General features: G+C 44.2%; 2 protein-coding genes across 3 annotated transcripts in view; one reads left to right on the top strand and one right to left on the bottom strand.

Annotated features, from left to right (window-relative positions):
* Window positions 1–12,980, top strand: part of LOC120305075 (C-type lectin domain family 4 member F-like) — a 94,191-nt gene extending 81,211 nt beyond the window's left edge. Inside the window, exons 4-5 of one of the 2 annotated variants that reach the window (XR_005555905.1) lie at window positions 1,470–1,639; window positions 12,810–12,980. Coding sequence is in view for 1 of the 2 variants with exons in the window: in XM_039336410.1 (XP_039192344.1) it covers window positions 1,470–1,498 (29 nt within the window). In the remaining variant the exon portion in view is untranslated. Of the gene's footprint in view, window positions 1–1,469; window positions 2,131–12,809 lie in introns of those variants that run through there. The other variant, XM_039336410.1, reaches the window with a different exon arrangement.
* Window positions 1–17,644, bottom strand: part of SYDE1 (synapse defective Rho GTPase homolog 1) — a 34,689-nt gene extending 17,045 nt beyond the window's left edge. The window contains 5 exon segments of the mRNA XM_039336408.1: window positions 2,144–2,270; window positions 8,807–9,024; window positions 9,474–10,178; window positions 10,983–11,666; window positions 17,129–17,644. Of these exon segments, the coding sequence (XP_039192342.1) occupies window positions 2,144–2,270; window positions 8,807–9,024; window positions 9,474–10,178; window positions 10,983–11,666; window positions 17,129–17,225 (1,831 nt within the window). The 5' untranslated portion in view covers window positions 17,226–17,644.
* Window positions 17,645–18,376: the final 732 nt, after the last annotated feature.

Below are 18,376 nucleotides of genomic sequence, written 5' to 3'. Positions count from 1 at the left end.
GTCCCTGAGTGCATCATCTCAGACCGTGGAGTGCAGTTCACGGCAAAACTTGGTGGGAATTCCTTAAGCTGATTGGCCCTTACAGGGTCTTAGCTCCGCCTACCATCCCAGTACAAATGGAGCCTGTGAATGGACCAATTCAATGTTAGAGCAGTACCTGAGATGTTATGTCAACTACCAACAGACCTATTGGGTCAAATTCCTGCCATTTGCAGAAATGGCATACAAGACCTCCGTGCGTAGTAGTTATTTACCCCTTGCAGGATTGGAGTGGAGATTTCTGCTGATGCTCAGAGGATCCCTCAGGGATGACAGTCCTTAGTTTCATTGGCTGAGTTGGAATTACCTTAAAGGAAACATGGGGGTAGTAGAGCAGTTCACAGCGCTTACAGAAAGCTAGGTAAATATCAGACAGAAGCAAGGGGGGGGGGGGGGGAATTCAGGGGATGGGAAGTAAACCGTGTACCAAAGTCTACAAAATCTCAACAGGGCAGGTAAAAAGTTGGGTCCAAAGTATATAGGGCCTTTTCCAATTACCCAGATCATAAATCTGGTTACTGTAGAATTGCAGCTGCCAGAAAACTTTAAGCGAGCCCACCCTATATTTCACTGCAGTCCGCTGAAACCTTTCTGCAGCTCAGGATTAAGACTCATTGCAGAAGTGCCTCAGGTCCTCCTATTCTGGTCAAAGAAGAGGAACACTATGAAATTAAAGATATTCTTCACTCCCGGTAAGACAGAGGGAAACTGCAGTATTTAGTATTATGGAGAGGCTACCCTCTAGCCAATGCAGAATGAGTGGCAGCATCAGATGTGAAGGCAGTTAGGTTAGTGTGCATATTTCATGCTGAGCATCCAGGCCAGGCAAAGTGTAGGGTAGTCTTGAAAGTGAACAGTAATGTCTAATGTGTGCACTATTGTGTTTTATTTTCCAGGGCTATCATTCTTCTGGAGGGTCGGCATGTCAAACCTGAGTTAACTCTATAGTTGCCTGTACTTACTTTCACTCGCAGCTTTGCCAAACAGTGACAGAAGGAAGGTGGTGAATTCCTAAGGGTGGAGGGAGGCTATGGAATGCAAGTGAATGGTCTGTTGCTGGGGAGACATTATCTAACAAGGCGAAGTAATGAAGAATGTTTTGACCAAGCAGACAGCTTTTCCCAAAGCAAAAGAATTAATTGGTGGACTATGGTGACCCAGAGGGGAAAAGGAAGTTACCTATGTGGGTTTTTGTAGGAAAAATCCCAAAAGTGACTTGCTTCTGCCGTACCTAGATGGATTTTTCAATAAAGCTACAGTCTTGGTCAATCTAAAGAGCTAGGAGTTTCTTTTGTTGAAAGTGCCAAATGGACAGTTGACAATAACACACCCAAATAAAGCTCAGGAGACCTTTCTTAGTGTTCCTGAATGTGCCAACTATCTATTTAGCAATTAATGGATTTCTTATCCAACTCTTTATCCCCTTTCAGAAATGCAAATCAAACTTCAGTTCCACTAATAGTTGGAAAGGAAGACTAAGTTGTCTCATGGTTCCAGAAATCCTACGTGGAACTTTTGAATGCTGTTTCCAAGAGGTGGACCGGGATGTGCACTGCCTGGCTGATAAGTCTGTGTAAACTTGGGGAAGGCCTGAATTCAGGTAAAAAAGTTTGGAGAGGGAAACCCAGTTCCCAGCAGCCTACATGAGTCCTTCTCCAATACCTTCAACCTATCTGTAGAAGAGTCAGCACCTTTCACATAAGACAGAACTCCTTGAGCTTCTTTTAACTGTGATCTGTACTGTGAAGAAGAGGGAAAGAACTGCATAGCAAGGGAGAAATGCAGAGTGGGTTCAAAAGGCTGGGTGTGCAGGGAGAACCTCAAGAACCTGTTGCACTTCACACAGAGAAGAAGGGTTATAGCTAGAAAGCCTTGATCCCATAATAGTGATAGATGGTGAGCAAATGTTTCAGTAAGAGCAGTAAATTTGTTTTAATTGACCCAGCAGTCAATGAGTTCCAGTGTGTTTCTAAATTGGTTTTTTCCCACACTCCACATTGGTATTGGTAATGTGACCTGCCTACATGTTATTAATTCCAGAAGTCTTTCCAGAGCCCACTGGGAATTTTTTCAGTCAATAAGTCTAACAAGAGTAGGCACCAACCTGTAATCACATTGATGTCTGGATAAAGATCTTCAGAAAGAACAACAGCAGCACTATCCCTCTCAAAGGCATCATGTAATTCCTTCTTCACTGCTGCTGAGCCACATAAGCGATACAGGCCTACCACCTACAAACAGAATAGAGTTGATCACCTGGATAATCAGACAGTGCTGCAAGCAATAGTATAGGGAAGAAGTCACCCATGTCTTAATCACCTCCCATTTGAATTAGTATAATGCCTTCGCACAGAGCTGACCTTGAAGATTATCCAGAAGCTGTAACTGTATAGAATGCAGCAGCACTTGCAGTTTTGGATGCCTTGTGGTTCATTCAAGTAATACCACTGCTGTGTAAGTGGCACTGGCATGCAGTTGCTTTCCAGCGCCAATTCAAGGTGCTGATTATCATCTTAACAGCCCTAATGGCATAAGGCTAGGTTACTTAAAGGAATGCCTCTCCCTGCTGGTATCTGCCTGTCCTACTAAATTAGATAAGGTGGGTGCACTCAAGATCCCTTCCCTTAAATGTTGCTATTAGATGGGATTTGGAGGTGTGCCTTTTTGGTGAGGAACATCCTCCCACTGGAGATCAGAGGGATCCCTACCATTTTAGTATTCTGAAAGGTTCTGAAGACCTGGCTCTTCCCCCAAGCATTGGTATTCTGACTCAGATATAAAAAATGCCTTCTTTTAAATCCAGTCAGATAGATAACTCAAAACAAAAGATCTTATAATAAACAAAAAATATATTTATTAGAAAGATTACTTGCATTCATGCTGTGGTTGATACTCCTGGAAAATACATCCTTTGTCCATTTCTTTAGACCATCTCTTTAGGTAAAAGTATGATGCTCTTCCATGCCATCTTTATAATGGCTCAGGCTTATTGTGTGACCTTCCATCACCCATGCTTCTTACAGACAAAGAGATTCCCATGTGGCTTGTGTCCAGGAAGTCTCCCAATGACCCTTTGGAACTCCCTCCCACTGACCCATCCACATACCTAGCATTTAACCCAAAAACTGCCAGACATTCTAACATGGTGATATCTGCTCTCTAGTTGGGGTTACATATACATTCCAGAATACTCCCCGCTTGGAAATTTATATTTCCACTACTAAAATAGTAAAAACATAGCAATAAGGCCTGCAATGCTCATTGTTAACTAAATTGTGACTAAATAGGTAAAAACTTGGTATCAAACATGCATAACTATTGGTAAATATAAAAAATGCACAATTATGAAAAAGGCAAGTGTTACATCAAACAATGCATAAGACAATACATAATTTGAGGTTTGATCTTCTGGTTCAGTCTTCATCAGCAACGGGAACAAATTGATGATCAGTGTGGTACAAGTGTCTTTGAGTCATAACCTGACTCACGTGGCTTCATGATCTGGACCTCAGCTGGGCAAACTAGTTCATCAAGTGGGTGGGCCCAGTGCGCAAGTCCCATGGGCCAATAGTTCTGGTATGCAGTCTTGTCTCCCAGTGAGACAGGGTCTTCTTCCTGTGAAGGAAACTGGAACCAAATCTGGAACAGAAAAACTGGAACTGAAAGTTTCTCAGGAACAAAGGGAACTGGATTCACAGGATACTCAGGAACTGAAGAACCCGGAAAAACATGAACAGCTGGATCTGGAAACAAAGGAACAGCTGGGCTGAAGAATCAGAATCAGGAACATCTGGAAACTCAGGAACAGCTGGAGCTAAAGAATCAAGAACAACAGCTGGAACTGAAGAGGTTCAATTTTCCATGTTGGTCTTCTTTAGCAACAGGACTAGGTCAGTGATTAGTCTGGTGTAGAGCTAATTGCTTGTCATGACTCCTTAGACAGTGTCTTAGGTTCTAGGTGTAAGGCTGCTGGGTGCCTATCAGTGTTGCACAGGTGGCATTTCACCTTAGCTGTGCAGTCTTTGGCCATGTGACCCATAGAGTCACAGCATTTGAAACATATCCTATTCTCTTTGAGTAGGGTCTTTCGGTCATCTAGGGATTTTTTCCTAAATTCTCTGCAATCATTTAGAGAGTGAAAAGACTTGTGCATTGGGCAAGTCAGGCCTTTTGTAGTTGAATGAGGATTCGAAAGAACGCTTCTCGGTATTCGTTCGTTTGGAGACTTCTTTGGGGGAGGCGTGATGTCTATTTTATACACCGAAGGGGTGGTTCTGTCCGTAGCTTGGACAGATCCCTTGGGTACATCAGGACTGTGACTGCTTCGCCCGGTTGTCGGATAGTGTGCTTCTCTGATGGGAAGGTACCGGGGGTCATTGTGGAGTTTAGCCTTCTTGCTGATAAATTTAGCGAGAACCGCAAAGGGGGAAATTTTGTTTTGGTTGTCTTCCCCATAAGTTTGAGAAAACTCGATCCATTGTTCACATATCAACTGTGATAGTTTTTGGATAATAGGAGTTTGTATTCTAAGCAGGTTGAGGCAAGCTAATCCCGGCAAGGTAGGATCCTGTTGTGCTGACCGTAGTTGAGTAATGAGTGACGAGAAAGTCTTCAGCTGTTGGCGGTCATTGATTCTTATGTCGGGGAAATTGAGAACGCGGTCTAGAAGTGAGGACTCCGTCACTGAGGGATCACCGTAGTCCTCGTCAAATGCGGCCCAAGCCTCTGCAAGGCCAATTTTGGGGTCGCCCAAATGGGATGCGAAGATGTCGTTCACAGTGTTTACAGATTCTGGGCCTAACCATGCTGTCAGCTGAACAAGTTCCTTGTCTGGCCCAGCCTTTTCTTCATTAATGGCGCGCTTGAAGATATGTTTCCACAACAAGTAGTCTCTTCCAGCTTTGTCTGAGAATTTCCGTAACCCTCTGGCTGCCAAATCCAACCTTCTTCCAATATACATTGGGGGATACATTGATCCTGTGTGCGGGCTGTAGCTTGGTGGATCCCTTCCGGGAGTGGGGGCGTGCGCCATGGCTGGCTGATAACTTCTTTCAGCACATTGTTGGCTGAGGGCATTTTGCCAAGCCACGTGCAAGGGACCTTGTTGGCTTGGTCTGAACTCCTCTGCTCTGGTGTTGAGCTGAGGGAACTCAGGTTGCTGCTTGCTTATTTGTTGGAGGCTCTGTCTTTCTCGTAGAGTGTAGCTAGTTGCCTGGTAGGTTGGCACGGCTGTTGTTCAAGACTCTCCTCTGTGGTCAGGTCTGGTGGCAGTTCCTTAGGACGCTGCCTCCTGTTGGCGCAGCAGGGACTCTAGTACAGCTCAAGCTCTTTCAATCTCTTCCCCTAGCGATGGCTAGTTCTGCTGTAGGGCCATTGGCGTTGTAGGCGGATCCATCTGATAGCCATTAGTGGTATGGTTCGGCAGGTTCTGTGGGGCAACAATGGTGTAAAGATCTTGTGGCACTCCCCGCTGTGCAGTCGTTGCCGTTGCTGGTAGTCCCATCAGGTTGTTATCAAGGGTGTGATTCAGTGGCTTCAATGGGGCAGCAACAGCAGGAGGATCTCATGACCTAGGTGTCGTGACATCAACACTGTGGCTGATCGGCGAATCTGGTCATTGAGATTCCTTTGTTCGTCTACTCGGTCTTGGGGGACTTGTGGCTAGCTGTGGCGCTCTCACTTGCGCATTCTGGAATGCACTTTGATTGTCCACGTATACCTGTACGTGGCTACGACACTCTTCATTTTCCAGTTGTTCCCTATTTGGCAAGAAAGTGGTGCACTGGAGTATTTTCTGAAGGACTTCCACTCTAGCCATTTTGTCTGCTCTGCTTGGGCGTCTTTTCTTTTGGCCTTCATTTTAGCTGCTATACCTTCTATTTCGGCTTCTTTGAGTTCTATGGCTGTCAATTCCTTCTTCTTCAACTGCTATGCGAAAGACAGCTTCAGCAGCTTTAGCATCTATGATTATTTGCTCTTCATGTGAAATTCTGGATGCTCGGGTATGACGGGAGAATGCCTTCGAAAGGCGGGAGGCGCCTGTGACATGCGATTGTTGGGACATGCTGGAATATGCCTTGGATATGTGGCGAAAGGATGAGGTCTTTCCAGATACATGGGATGTAGCCGCATGCGATCTTTGGGATGGTGCGTGTGAGGAGCGGGAAACTTCGGACTCGGCCCTGTTGACCGGTCTACCTCTCTGGTGAGGCTCGGGCTGTGGGGAACCCTGTGAGCTCTCTAGAAACTTCTTACATTCCTTGTTTAGTAGCTTGAGGCTTTGCATCTCGCTATCGATAGTTGAGTCTCTTAATTGTTCTTGAATGTCCTCGAGTTGCTGTTCAGAGCTCCTTCATTGCTCAAAGGCATCTTCTTTATCTTCTTCCAATTCACTCGCCTGTTCAGGGGAAAGCTCCTCCTGAGGCTCTTGGTAGAGTTGGAGTAGTTTCCTCCAGTGTCTTTCATGGCGCTTGTAGTTTGACTCCCATCTTTCCATCAGATGTGAGTGCATGGCTGCTGTGGGCTTTCTTTGTTGTCTTAGATCATATTGACCCCGAGACGTTTTTGGCTTTGTTGAGGCTTAAGCTTCAACCTCTGCATACGGGTCAAGGTTGGCTATTTGCAGCATCTCTCCTTGACTGGCTGGTTGGGGTGTCTCAACTAGGCTGGTTAGTTGAACCTCTTCGTCCAAATCAATAAGACACTCCGCCATGGTTAGGGTAGGTTCAGTGTTCTTCTCAGCGATTTTGAATAGAATTTGAAGAACTTCTCTCTTTGACCACTAGGCGTCACTACTCGTAGATCAGCTTCAGAGGTGCTGTCTGTGGGTGGAGATGCCACTGCATGTGTTCTCCTGCGTTTGTAGGTACCTCAGTGCAGTTCACTTCTTCATCACTAGGGGTCACTTGCTGAGGGTCAGCTACCAGGGTGCTCTGGCTTCGAGGTTCACCCTTTGTCCACTAGAGGGCCTTCTCTGGGTACGGTTAAAGGCTTGTGTGTAGTGCCTCCTTTAACCACTAGGGGGCGTCTGAAGAAAGGCCAGCCAAATTCTTCCTATTACCACGTTATTGCTAGTAGCCACTGAGAGAATGTAGAGGTACAAACTCTCACCTGGCTACCGTTGAGTTGCAGGCTGGACTCTGGGTCATCAGCTGTGATGATAAGCAAGAGAATTGGCTTCGCTTTCTTCTGCCTAAGTTCCCTCAAACTGGAACAGCTTGGTGTTCAGCTTGAGTGAGTGAAGGAGTGCTTTTCGTAAGTTCACTCTGTGCCCTCTAGGGGATGTTGGTAGCTTGGGATAACTTCAAGTAGCTTGCACTTTAACTGACAGATTCACTGCAATGCTATTGGGGTTGGTTCTGCCTCTGTAACCAGATGCCTTGTCCCATAACATAGGCTGAAATTCGAAGCTGTGGTTGGAAAGAGATTAATTGCTTTCCTTAGTGACTTGTTGCTAGGGCAACTGGACTAATAAACAGCATTCAGCAGAGAGTTAATTGCCCTTTTATAGCCCTCAGGGGCCTCTTGCTGTTCTTAGGCCTGGTTGCTAAGGCAACAAATGGCTTTACAAAGCCACAGAAATTTGCTAAGGTTTGAATTTTCTAGCCCAGAAACTTTTCCAGCTTGCTCTGTTCATTTAAAAAGGATCAGACTCACACATATCAAAGCATCCCAAAACAAGCTAGTTGAATCCATATGCTAACATCAAAACTCTTTAAGGCTTACTGGCTTCACAGACAATCTTTTGCAACCGTCCCTCCTTTCTTCAAGACGTTTTGCCTCAGCAGGGGAAGGGAGAAGGGGGGCTGCTGCTTGGAATTCCTTTGCTTTAAAACGTTGGCTAGCAATGATTCCTTGCTGAGTTCTCAGCGAATTAACAAGACAATGCATCAAATCACACCTTGAAATGCTTGGCTGCCAGGCAAACACACTGACTGCTTTGCAGGCTTTATTGGGAGGCTGATCCCAGAGATTACTGCTGCAGCTTTGAGAGGAGACTTAATCTCTATCAATTTACTATTTGCTTTCAAAAGATGGCATGAATTACGAGCATACTTTTACTATTCTGACTCAGATATAAAAAATGCCTTCTTTTAAATCCAGTCAGATAGATAACTCAAAACAAAAGATCTTATAATAAACAAAAAATATATTTATTAGAAAGATTACTTGCATTCACGCTGTGATTGATACTCCTGGAAAATGCAACCTTTGTCCATTTCTTTAGACCATCTCTTTAGGTAAAAGTATGATGCTCTTCCATGCCATCTTTATAACAGCTCAGGCTTAATGTGTGACCTTCCATCGCCCATGCTTCTTACAGACAAAGAGATTCCCGTGTGGCTTGTGTCCAGGAAGTCTCCCAATGACCCTCTGGAACTCCCTCCCACTGACCCATCCACATACCTAGCATTTAACCCAATAACTGCCAGACATTCTAACATGCTGATATCTGCTCTCTAGTTGGGGTTACATATACGTTCCAGAATAATTGGGCTAGTATATGGGGCTGAATTGTGAAAATGTTTGGTCTGGAACCTGGAGGGAAAGTATCTTTATTTTTAACTATGTTTTAGGGTTGCTTGTGAGCTGCCTAGAATCCTTGTATGAGATAAGTGGCCATGTGAGTTCTATAAATAAATAAATCCCACATGGATGGCATACTGCAAAAAACAGACATCTGGATTGGGAGAAAGGAGATGGTCAGGTTGAGCTACTCTATTTTGTATTTAGGCAATTGGTTGCTTTGGGTATGGAGAACATTCACCTTCAATCCTCGTTTCTCAATCTGGGTTACGCATTTCTGGATTAGGAGTGGCACCTTGATGGCAGCACCTTCTCTTTTCACCACCTGATCCAGCTTCACTCCAAAGACTTGTGATTCCTGTTCAGAGTTAGCTGGATCCCACTGGTCCACCAGAGTGAGTTTGATGTAAAGAAGCCCCTGAGGCTCCAGTTGTAGTGCCAACTGCTGGGTCCTGCAACCTAAAACCAGAAATGTTAGAGAATGTGAGGACCACAATGGATCCCCACTTCCCCATCCCCTTCCCCAGACCATGCAATGCCATGGGGTCAATCCATATTAGAAGCTCTTGAGATCTACCCAACACTTTACTATCTTGAACAGGACTTAGATCCTGTGCCCTGCTGACAGGAAGGAGAGAGACAATAAGAGAGCACAGTCCTTGCATGAATGGGGTTACAACTTTGACTTTCATCCCACCACAAGTTTAAAAGTAACCTTTAAGGGGAATGATGGTGGATTGAGACCCTTCGATCTAGTCTCTACTGAACTAGTAAAAATATGATCTGATCCTGCAGAAGGTAGCTTCCTACTGTATGTTCCTGAGCAGGTGGACTGCAAAGGACTTTATTTCTATCTGTAATTCCTTAGGAAACTGTCTATTGGCATGTGCCTCAACAGTCTTCCTCACCTTGAAAAACCTGGGGCAGAATGATGGTACCATGGCAGCAAACTCGGTTCTTGCCCACAGTAGGATCACAGGAGAAGACCACCATTTTGAGAAGTTGGGCATCCTCAAGCTCCAGCTGGAAAGAATGGTTGAGAGTGAGGACAGCAGCCTGGCAAGGCAGGAGGGCTGTGCGAGCCTTGTTAACAGAGTCTACTTGAAGAATGCAGAAGAGCTCTTTGGTTTCAGCTTTGGGAGGCTTGAAGCCCTGGATCCCCAGCAAGTGGATGCTGACAAGACCAGAGAGATGCTGTAGACAGCTAGGCTGTTCAGGAAAACTGTACAGCCAGAATGATGACCCTTCAAGGCCAAGGCATGCCTCCGCCTTAGACAGAAGCTCTAGGGATTCACTATCACTCAAATATCCCTCATTGCTGGTCACAGGTCGCTGAGATACCACACTACTGTCAAGATGGTAGCGGCTAATGACATTCCCTGACTCCTTAGCAGAAGAGCTCCCTTCTGGCCCTCGAGGACGGGAGCTACGCAGACTTAGTTTCCGCCTCAGCTCTGGCAGTTTCTTCATCTTCATGGAAAGACTTCGTACTGGGCCTGGGGACTTGGTCTTGCTGAAAGAATGGCTCTTTTTATTGGCATTGGTGTTCTTGGCTATCAGCATGCCACTGGCTGAACGTTCTTCAGGTTCCACAGTTGCAACAGGCACCTTTCCTGAGGAGAGAGACTGTGTAAGACAGGCCAAATGCCACTTATCCAGGAAGTAACAGGCATTGCACCAAAGCTGCAAGGGTAATAGGCTGGGAGAGAAAAAACTGGTCTCATGGCTTTTCACAAAAAAAGGATAACTAAAGAAGGCAATCCTCTTCTTTCAAAAAAAGAGAGAAAAGCTGCAGAATAATCTGATACAATATAAATGGTTAATGCTGCAGCAGACCTTCCGACTTTGTCTACTGCAGATACCCCCAAAATTGAAATACTACTTTAATTATTAATAGGAACATGAATGTACATACTGCTAAACTCAACATTTTCAACCAAAAAAAGTAGATGGTATTATGAATGATTAAACAAATGGAAACTTCTATAACCAGCAAACCAATCAATGACATGTACTGGTTTCACTGAAGATGCTTTTCCCTTAGTAATCACCTTAAATTCAATACAGGTTTAAGGTAAATGACATTTCAAGACATCCATGAGCAACTCACAGGGTTTAGTGGTGCACTGCTGTGCATTTCAGAATGGATCTCTTTTAAGCACTCTGAGCACAGTCCACTAACCTAACTCAGCAAAGCAGTTACTTAAAAGACTGGGGTTGTCTTCTCTATTCCCAACCCTTTTAAAGAAGAGATACTTCCAGGAGATTATGCTTCAGTATAAAAGAAGAACAATCTGGCTCTTGACTAAACCCATGACATTCAACCATTCCCCACAGTCCTCAGACTTAAATTCTCCAAGCCACAACGCAGTTCTCATGCTCATGGAAAAATGAGTCTCTGCTAAGAACCAGCTCACCGTATGTCTTAGACTGGTGATGGCCCAGCATCTCCACTTGCTTAACATGCCTCAGTTGGATTGGGGAAATCTGCACAACATTAGTGATTGCCTTCAGCGAGCTGCTAATATCTATACATTCATGCAGTACTTTAACTTGTATTGGGTTCCTCTTCTTGTCCTTATTTTCACAATCACTACCACACTTCCTTTCAAGGGACAGGAGTTGCAGGTCCTCATCCTCTGGAATTGGGTTGTACCAGATCTCTCCTTGGGAGTTGCCATGCTTGTGGAAATCTTTCATCTCAGTGGCTGTCCCTTCTACCCCCTGAGTCTTCCCTGCGGAGAGCACCCATTGGCGGCTACTTTTTTCCAGGGTTTGTAGATAAGCACCTTGGTTGCTGTATTTGGCACTGAGGGTGGGGTTACATGTCTCCAGGTAGCTGGCTAGCAAGTCAGTATCTTTATTAGGTCCAGTTGCCACTAAGCCAATGTCTGCAGGGGCCTGTGGCACAGGGGAAAAGCTCTGGCACAGCCTCCTGTTACGAGAGTCCTCTTGACTGCCCCAGGTGAATTTGGCCCAGTTTTGTTTCCGTGACATAGTGATGGCAGCACTTTTCTGGCATCCATCAATCAACAGAACAGTATCCACTGGCTTAGGCTCAGAAGGTAGATGTAAATCGTCTGGTAGCTCCAATGGAGGATCTACTGGAACAGAAGTTGATTTATTAATCTGTCCAATATGGCCCCTTAGTTGTTTTAACAGAGAAATATATAATTATGAATTAATATATAATTATGACAGAAAAGGGCCAAAGCTTAAACATGACTCCTGCTAAACAGAAAATGGAACCCAGATGCTGCTTACTGCATACTAGGAATCATTCCTGCAACTATCTGAAGTGTTGCATCCTTTGATCACATTTTTTTAAATTTTATGTGATTTACTTTCTAGTCTGGAAAATGTTCAAGGCAGCTAACAAAAACTGATCAAACCAAAATAAAAAAGCAAGATCTAGGAGCAATATTGAAGCTTGAGACTGATGGAAACATGGCCATCTCTTTATTCTGAATTAGTTTATATCTCCAATACCAAATTAATTGCATCCTAGGATATTGAAGGAATCAGATCATAGTCTAGACAAATCCCTATATATATTATCTCTGAAAAATCCTGTAAACTGGGCATGTGCCAGATGAGAAGAAGTCCCTATGTTCGAAAAGAAGGAAAATGAAGATTGAATGCACAATGACCACTCAATCTAACATTGACACCTGCAAAGATTTTAGAACAGAATAAAGAGATCAATTTTCAATGCTTGGGGAAGTACAGTAATTCCAGTAGTTAACATGGATTTGTCATGAACAAATCTTATTATCTCTTTTTGATTCATTAACTACCTTAGTAAACTGGAAATGCTATCATTGTAAAATTTCTTGATTTCAGCCATGCCAAAGCATTCCAAAATATTCTGATTAGCAAGATAGTTAAATGTGGGCTGGATTGCATGACAATTAAAATAAGACATAGACATAAAAATGTATCCAAAGAGTACTTATCAATGGTTCTTCAGTAACATGAAGAGAGGTATTGCAGCATTGGTGGGATTCAAATATGTGAACAACCGGTTCTCTGTGTGGATGCCACTTCCGGAAGTCCACTCTGGGACTGGGCAACAAAAAATTAGCTACCAGTTCTACCGAACTTGTGCGAACTGGCTGAATCCCACTACTGTATTGCAGGGAGCTTCTTATGGGTTTGTAAGGAAACAATAGAAGGAATGCTTAACCAATTTGCAGACAACACAAAATTAGGTGGGATAACTAATATCTTCATTTACTTTCTAGACACTGAGAGACCTGGACAAATTCATCTCCCAAGGGAGTGCTCTTCATAGTCTGAGACCAACATAGAACCAGGCCTTCTCTCCTGTGCCTGAAAGATGGGCCTCTGACAGTGGAATCATCTTCAAAAAAGTCTCTCTTGCAGAATTCAATAAACATACAGGATCATAAGGAGAGGAGGAGCCTAAGCTGTTCATGACTTTAAAAATCAATACTATGTTAAGTAAGCAACTGACAACTGGTGCAGATGTTTCAGTATAGATATCATATGATTCCTGTATTTTGAACTGTTTAGCTTTCTAGTAGACATGGTAGCTTCCACTTTTCAAGGACAGTTCAATGTACAAGCATATTGCAACTGTCATGGCAGGATGTAATCAAGGGATGTACATAACCACTGACACATTCAGCTAGTTCAGGAAAGAATGCCACTGGCTCACTATATGTAATTGTGCAAAATCACCATCTGCAAATTTAGTGATGAGGATGAAGATGCCGTCATCCACTCACTATTCAGGAGGACTATAAACCTTTCTACAAAAGGCTGAATTTTAGTTCCAGACTCTAGTTTTCTCTTGATTAATAGTATTAAGTATTAAGATTGTGGATGAGTCCTCATGGATGATCACTTAACTATGAGCCAGCAGTGTGCAGCAGCAGCCAAAAAAGCTAATACAATCCTGGCTTGTATAAACAGAGGCATAGGATCAAGATGAAGTATTAGTACCTCTTTATAAAACCCTAGTAAGACCACACCTGGAATACTGCAGCCAATTTTGGTCACAAAAAAGATGTTGAGAGTCTGGAAAAAAATCAGAGAAGAGCAACTAAGATGATTAAAGCCTGGAGACTAAAACATATGAAGAACGGCTACAGGACTTGGGTTTGGCTAGTCCACAGGTCGGCAACCTGCGGCTCCGGAGCCGCATGCGGCTCTTTGAGCCTTCCCCTCTGGCTCCCAGCCTCCTCTGCCTTTGCAGAGAGAGATAGAGACAGAGAGAGGCAATTGCGCTTCCCTGCTTCTCTCTCTCTCTCTCTCTCTCTGTGTGTGTGTGTGTGTTTGTGTTTTTTTGTGTGTGTGTGTAAAAGAGAGTGTACTCACAGTGTTCTCCGAGGAGCTGAAAAGCTTTCTGGGTGGAGCTCCTCCCTTTGCTGCGTCTCTGCAGGAAGCAGGAAGGACAGGAGAGAGCTAGCTAGCCCAGCTAGGCTTCAGGAATTCTGGGAGTTGAAGTCCATGAGTCATGAAAGAGACGAGGTTGCTTACCCCTGATCTTGTTGGACAATAGCTTGAAGCTTGCCAGGTGAGCAGCAGATAGGAGGGAGGGGAGAAAGAGAGAGAGAGAAAGAGAGAGGGAGGGAGGGAGGGAGGGAGGGAGAGAGAGAGAGAGTGGGGGAAGAGGAGTGGCAGACCAAGGGCAGATAGAGAGGGAGGGAGAGAGAGACCCTTTTGACATCTAAAATGAAGATAACACTGCATATATCCTTTTTTTAACTGTGTGTGTATGTAATTTTATTCTCTTAAAGCATTCTCTTGGTGATCATTGTTTTAATAGTATGGATATTCCCAAGAGTCATATTTTTACTTTTTTTTTAGTGTGTGTGTGTGTGTGTGTGTACACACACATACATACATACACACACACGCGTGTGCGCACACACACACACACACCTATAAGAAAGGTAAAAAAGGATATATGCAGTGTTATCTTCATTTTAGATATCAAAAGGGTTTTGCGGCTCCCGGTGTTTTGTTTTTGGTGGGAAATGGGTCCAAGTGGCTCTTTGAGTGTTTTGGGTTGCCTACCCCTGGGCTAGTCTAAAGAAAAGAATAGAGGTGACATGATAACAGTATTCCAGTATTTGAGGGGCTGTCACCAAGAAGAGGGGGTCATGTTAGTTACCAAAGCACCAGAGGGCAGGACAAGAAACAATGGTTGGAAACTGATCAAAGAGAGAAGCAACCTGGAATTAAGGAGAAACTTCCTGACAGTGAGGACAATTAACTAGTGGAACAGCTTGCCTTCAGAAATCGTGGGCGCTCCATCACTGGAGATTTTTAAGGAGAGGCTAAACAATCAACTTGTCTGAGATGGTATAGGTCCTCCTGCTTCAGCAGGGGGCTGGACTAGAAGACCTCCAAGGTACCTTCCAGCTCTATTCTATTCTACTTCAATTATGCTACCAGATAATGAACCAGACACTCTCAATTCACATCAAAAGGGAACACTGAAAGTAAATGTTTCTTGACCGTCAACAATCTTAGAAATGAAAGTTTCTTTGAATGAAATAACCCTTCAGAATTTATTATAATGCCAAAAGAAAAATGAGAAAGTATTAAGCAGTATGGGGAAAGGGGTTCTGGGAAGGGGTTGGCTTGAAGACGTACAGCTGAGGATTGCAATAGGGCAAGGTCCCAAGCTTCCAGCTGCTGAGATCTAGCGCCAAGTTGGATTTCCTGTTGTTTACTGCATATTCCCCTCCTTGGCCAAGATACAGAGCTCCCTTTGTAGGTCCCCAACTAACTCCACATGAAGTTATGCCCATTGATTCAGGCATAACTCAAGAATGAAAATGCAGGTCACAAATCAGGAGAGATTGGAAAGAGCACAAACAGTAGAACTACCTCCCTTTTCAGAGTTACTTTTTAAAATTGTAGAACATCCTGTTTCATTAATCAACATATTTGATTACACTATTTCACTATTTTTAAAAAAGGTTTTATTTCATTGACTGGGGAATTGTTCATTACCATTTCCATCAGTATTGTGCAAAATTCTCAGATAAAAGCTGGGGGTAAAAACAGTCACACTTACATCTTGAGATAGCTTTGACATTTTTTTTACAAGTAGTAAAAACTGCAGAAATGTAGCATTTTTCTCGGTTATCATAACTGGTAGAATACACTTAATTTGCAGTACATGTCATGTTTACCTTCTCAGTTCTACAAGCTACATGATTATTACTTTTTATTTAGAAAAGAAGAAAGGAGGTTTAGAGTAAGCTATTTTCTCCAGAGGCTCACAATGGTATGTTTTTTTATTAATCCCTAGCACACCCAAATTAGCTACTTAGTTCAATATGACTGTAAGCCTCTCTCATACAAATCATGCTGCTTTATTATTTCAATATTTACCCCAATTTCCTGACTTTCAGCATTCAATCTGTGAATGTTCATTGTGAAGGACCTAATGGAGAAGGGAATCTATATGAAGATTTCCTTAGACCCTTCTTACAGTGTCACCAGAGACTAATTAAAAGAAATGCCAACTGACATCTTCTGCATTCCATTGCAGAATTAACATTTAATTCATCCAGCCATTTGTGGATCTCTTGTCAGGTAGAGTTTTATATGCAGCAGCTGGATGCAAATAAAAACTGGAAGCCAGCATGTAAATGAAGCATGTAATAAATGCAGTGCATACCATAGTATACACCCTTGTCTTACTTTGTCCTCAACACAATCCTCAGAGGCAGAGTAGGCTGAAAGAGAGTGTCTCAAGTTTACCCAGCAAAGCCAACAATCAACCAGGGATTGGAACATGGATTTTCTCAGTCCACTTCCAACACTTAAACTATTATTCTACACTGGCTCTTTGTGACAATGAAATCACATGATGGCACAGAATGGCATCCAGAACATAAGATCCAGTCAAGTGATTCTTTCTGGCAGTCACATGTCCTCTGACCATATGAACCACCCACTCTCTGGCTGTAGGATGCTACTGCCATCCCTTTGGGCTAGTTATTTCAGGAACACAGGGCTCTTTGGTGAAATAACAGGCCTCTCAAGCTGGCTGAACACATCTCCTTAAAACCAGAAGGGTCCCGATCCCAATCTCTTTCTACTATTCCTGCGATCAAAGTCGCCGCCGACCACCAACATCAGCTTTCACCCGACTGCTGGGAATGCTTTCAGAAAGGAGGCAGGGGCTGCAGAAGTTATAGAACTATAAGTTCCAAGTTCACTCCGCTTCCTTGTTACTCAACGGGCCGACAGACACAAGAGGCGCTTTTCATCTCAATCCGGAGGCTGGGGCCGGGGCTGGGCAGAAAAAACGTGGGCAGTCCTAGAGAACGGCCTCAGCAATTCGCTCGGGAATATGGGCCTCGGTTGGGCTCCCCAGGGCCACTGCGAAAAGAAGGAGTGCGCTACATATCCCAGCTCGGTAGCCTTTCTCCTTTGTTTTCTTTTGCCTATTTCAGGAACAGCTGGGGAGGAAATGCCGAAGAACTCTACAGCAGCCCCCTCCTGCCGGGCGAGGTGTGCTCCCAGCAGGGGGACGGGACAGGGGAGCCCCTACCCTGTGCCCCCCCTCAGGTACCTGGTTCGTTCTGAGGCGCGGGCGTCGCCTTTTTACTCCCCAGGCGTTCCTTGCTCCTCAGTCGGGAGAAAGTTTTCTTGATTAAAGGCTGGGCCATCACTCAGCCGCGGCAACTCCGTCCTGCCGTGCCCCATGCAAGAGAAGCGCTTGGAGAGATGTTCAGCCCAAGGATCGCAGGAAGCAAATTCCTCGGATGCCTCCTCAGCTTGCGTGCCAAGCCTAAACTGCTGCTGGGGCTGGTAGTCGGAGGAGGCGGAAGGGGGGAGGGGCGGAGGTAGGCTGGCCAGGGAGGCAACGCCCCCCTCCCCCGCCGTCTCTGTGTGAGTGGAGCTCGACCTTTGTAGGAAAAGCCACTGTTAGGCAGTCCTCGGCTGCTGGTGCTACAGGATGACAGAATAAATGGAGAAACGGTTCTGGCCGCCGTTATCCCAAATCATAGCCGAGTGCAGAGAAGCTGAACAGCCCAGCAGGACAGATGTAAAACTGAGCAACAAAGTATTAAACCCCAGTTCAAACTCAGCAAGGCAGTTGTCATTTCTAAGAACAAGCACTCCACTCTCAAGGGTCAACCACCTTGGACAGAAGGTGCTCGGCCACCCGAAAAAGTGACGTGAAGTGTTGCCAATCCAAAGCACTTTTCTGGGCCATAGCAGGTATGGCCACGACAACCCTTTAAAATGTACCTGCCAATATCTACAATTATTGGTGGTTGGAAAGTCTGTATGGACTTTTTGACTAAAAGTCACTCAGACCCTGGTCATTGCAACAGCTTCGGTATTGAAGAATAGTGGGCCCATGTCGGAATCTTACTTCCCTCCAGGTAGATGTGATCCATTAAGGACTACATGTTGAATGTGGTTGATCAGCCAGTTACAAATCCATCTGGTGATGATACTGTCTACTCTAATTTTTCTATCTTACCAGGAAGGAGGTTGTAATCTACTTTATCAAATTCCTGACTAAAGTATACTATGTTGACAGCATTTTGTTGGTCCACTAATTTATTCATTTTTTCAAAGAATGCAATAAGTTTGTTTGGCATGGTCTGCTTTAGACAAACCCATATTGCCTTCTAGTTTCTAGTTGGCTTTGCTTGTTTCTAAGTGTTTGCAGATCCATTGCTTGATTATATTTCCCAGGATCTTCCTAGAAATTAATGTCAATCTGATTGGTCTGTAGTTTCTTGGGTCCCCCCCCCCTTTTTTTTCTTTTTTCTTTTTGAAGATGGAAACCACATCTGTTCTTTTC

This window comes from Crotalus tigris, unplaced genomic scaffold (genome assembly GCF_016545835.1).
Source record: "Crotalus tigris isolate CLP2741 ecotype Arizona unplaced genomic scaffold, ASM1654583v1 scf7180000017666.379230911805:20528666, whole genome shotgun sequence".
NCBI lineage: Eukaryota > Metazoa > Chordata > Lepidosauria > Squamata > Viperidae > Crotalus > Crotalus tigris.
The sequence above is the reverse complement of the archived record's forward strand: the minus strand, read 5'-3'. Positions and strand labels throughout refer to the sequence as shown.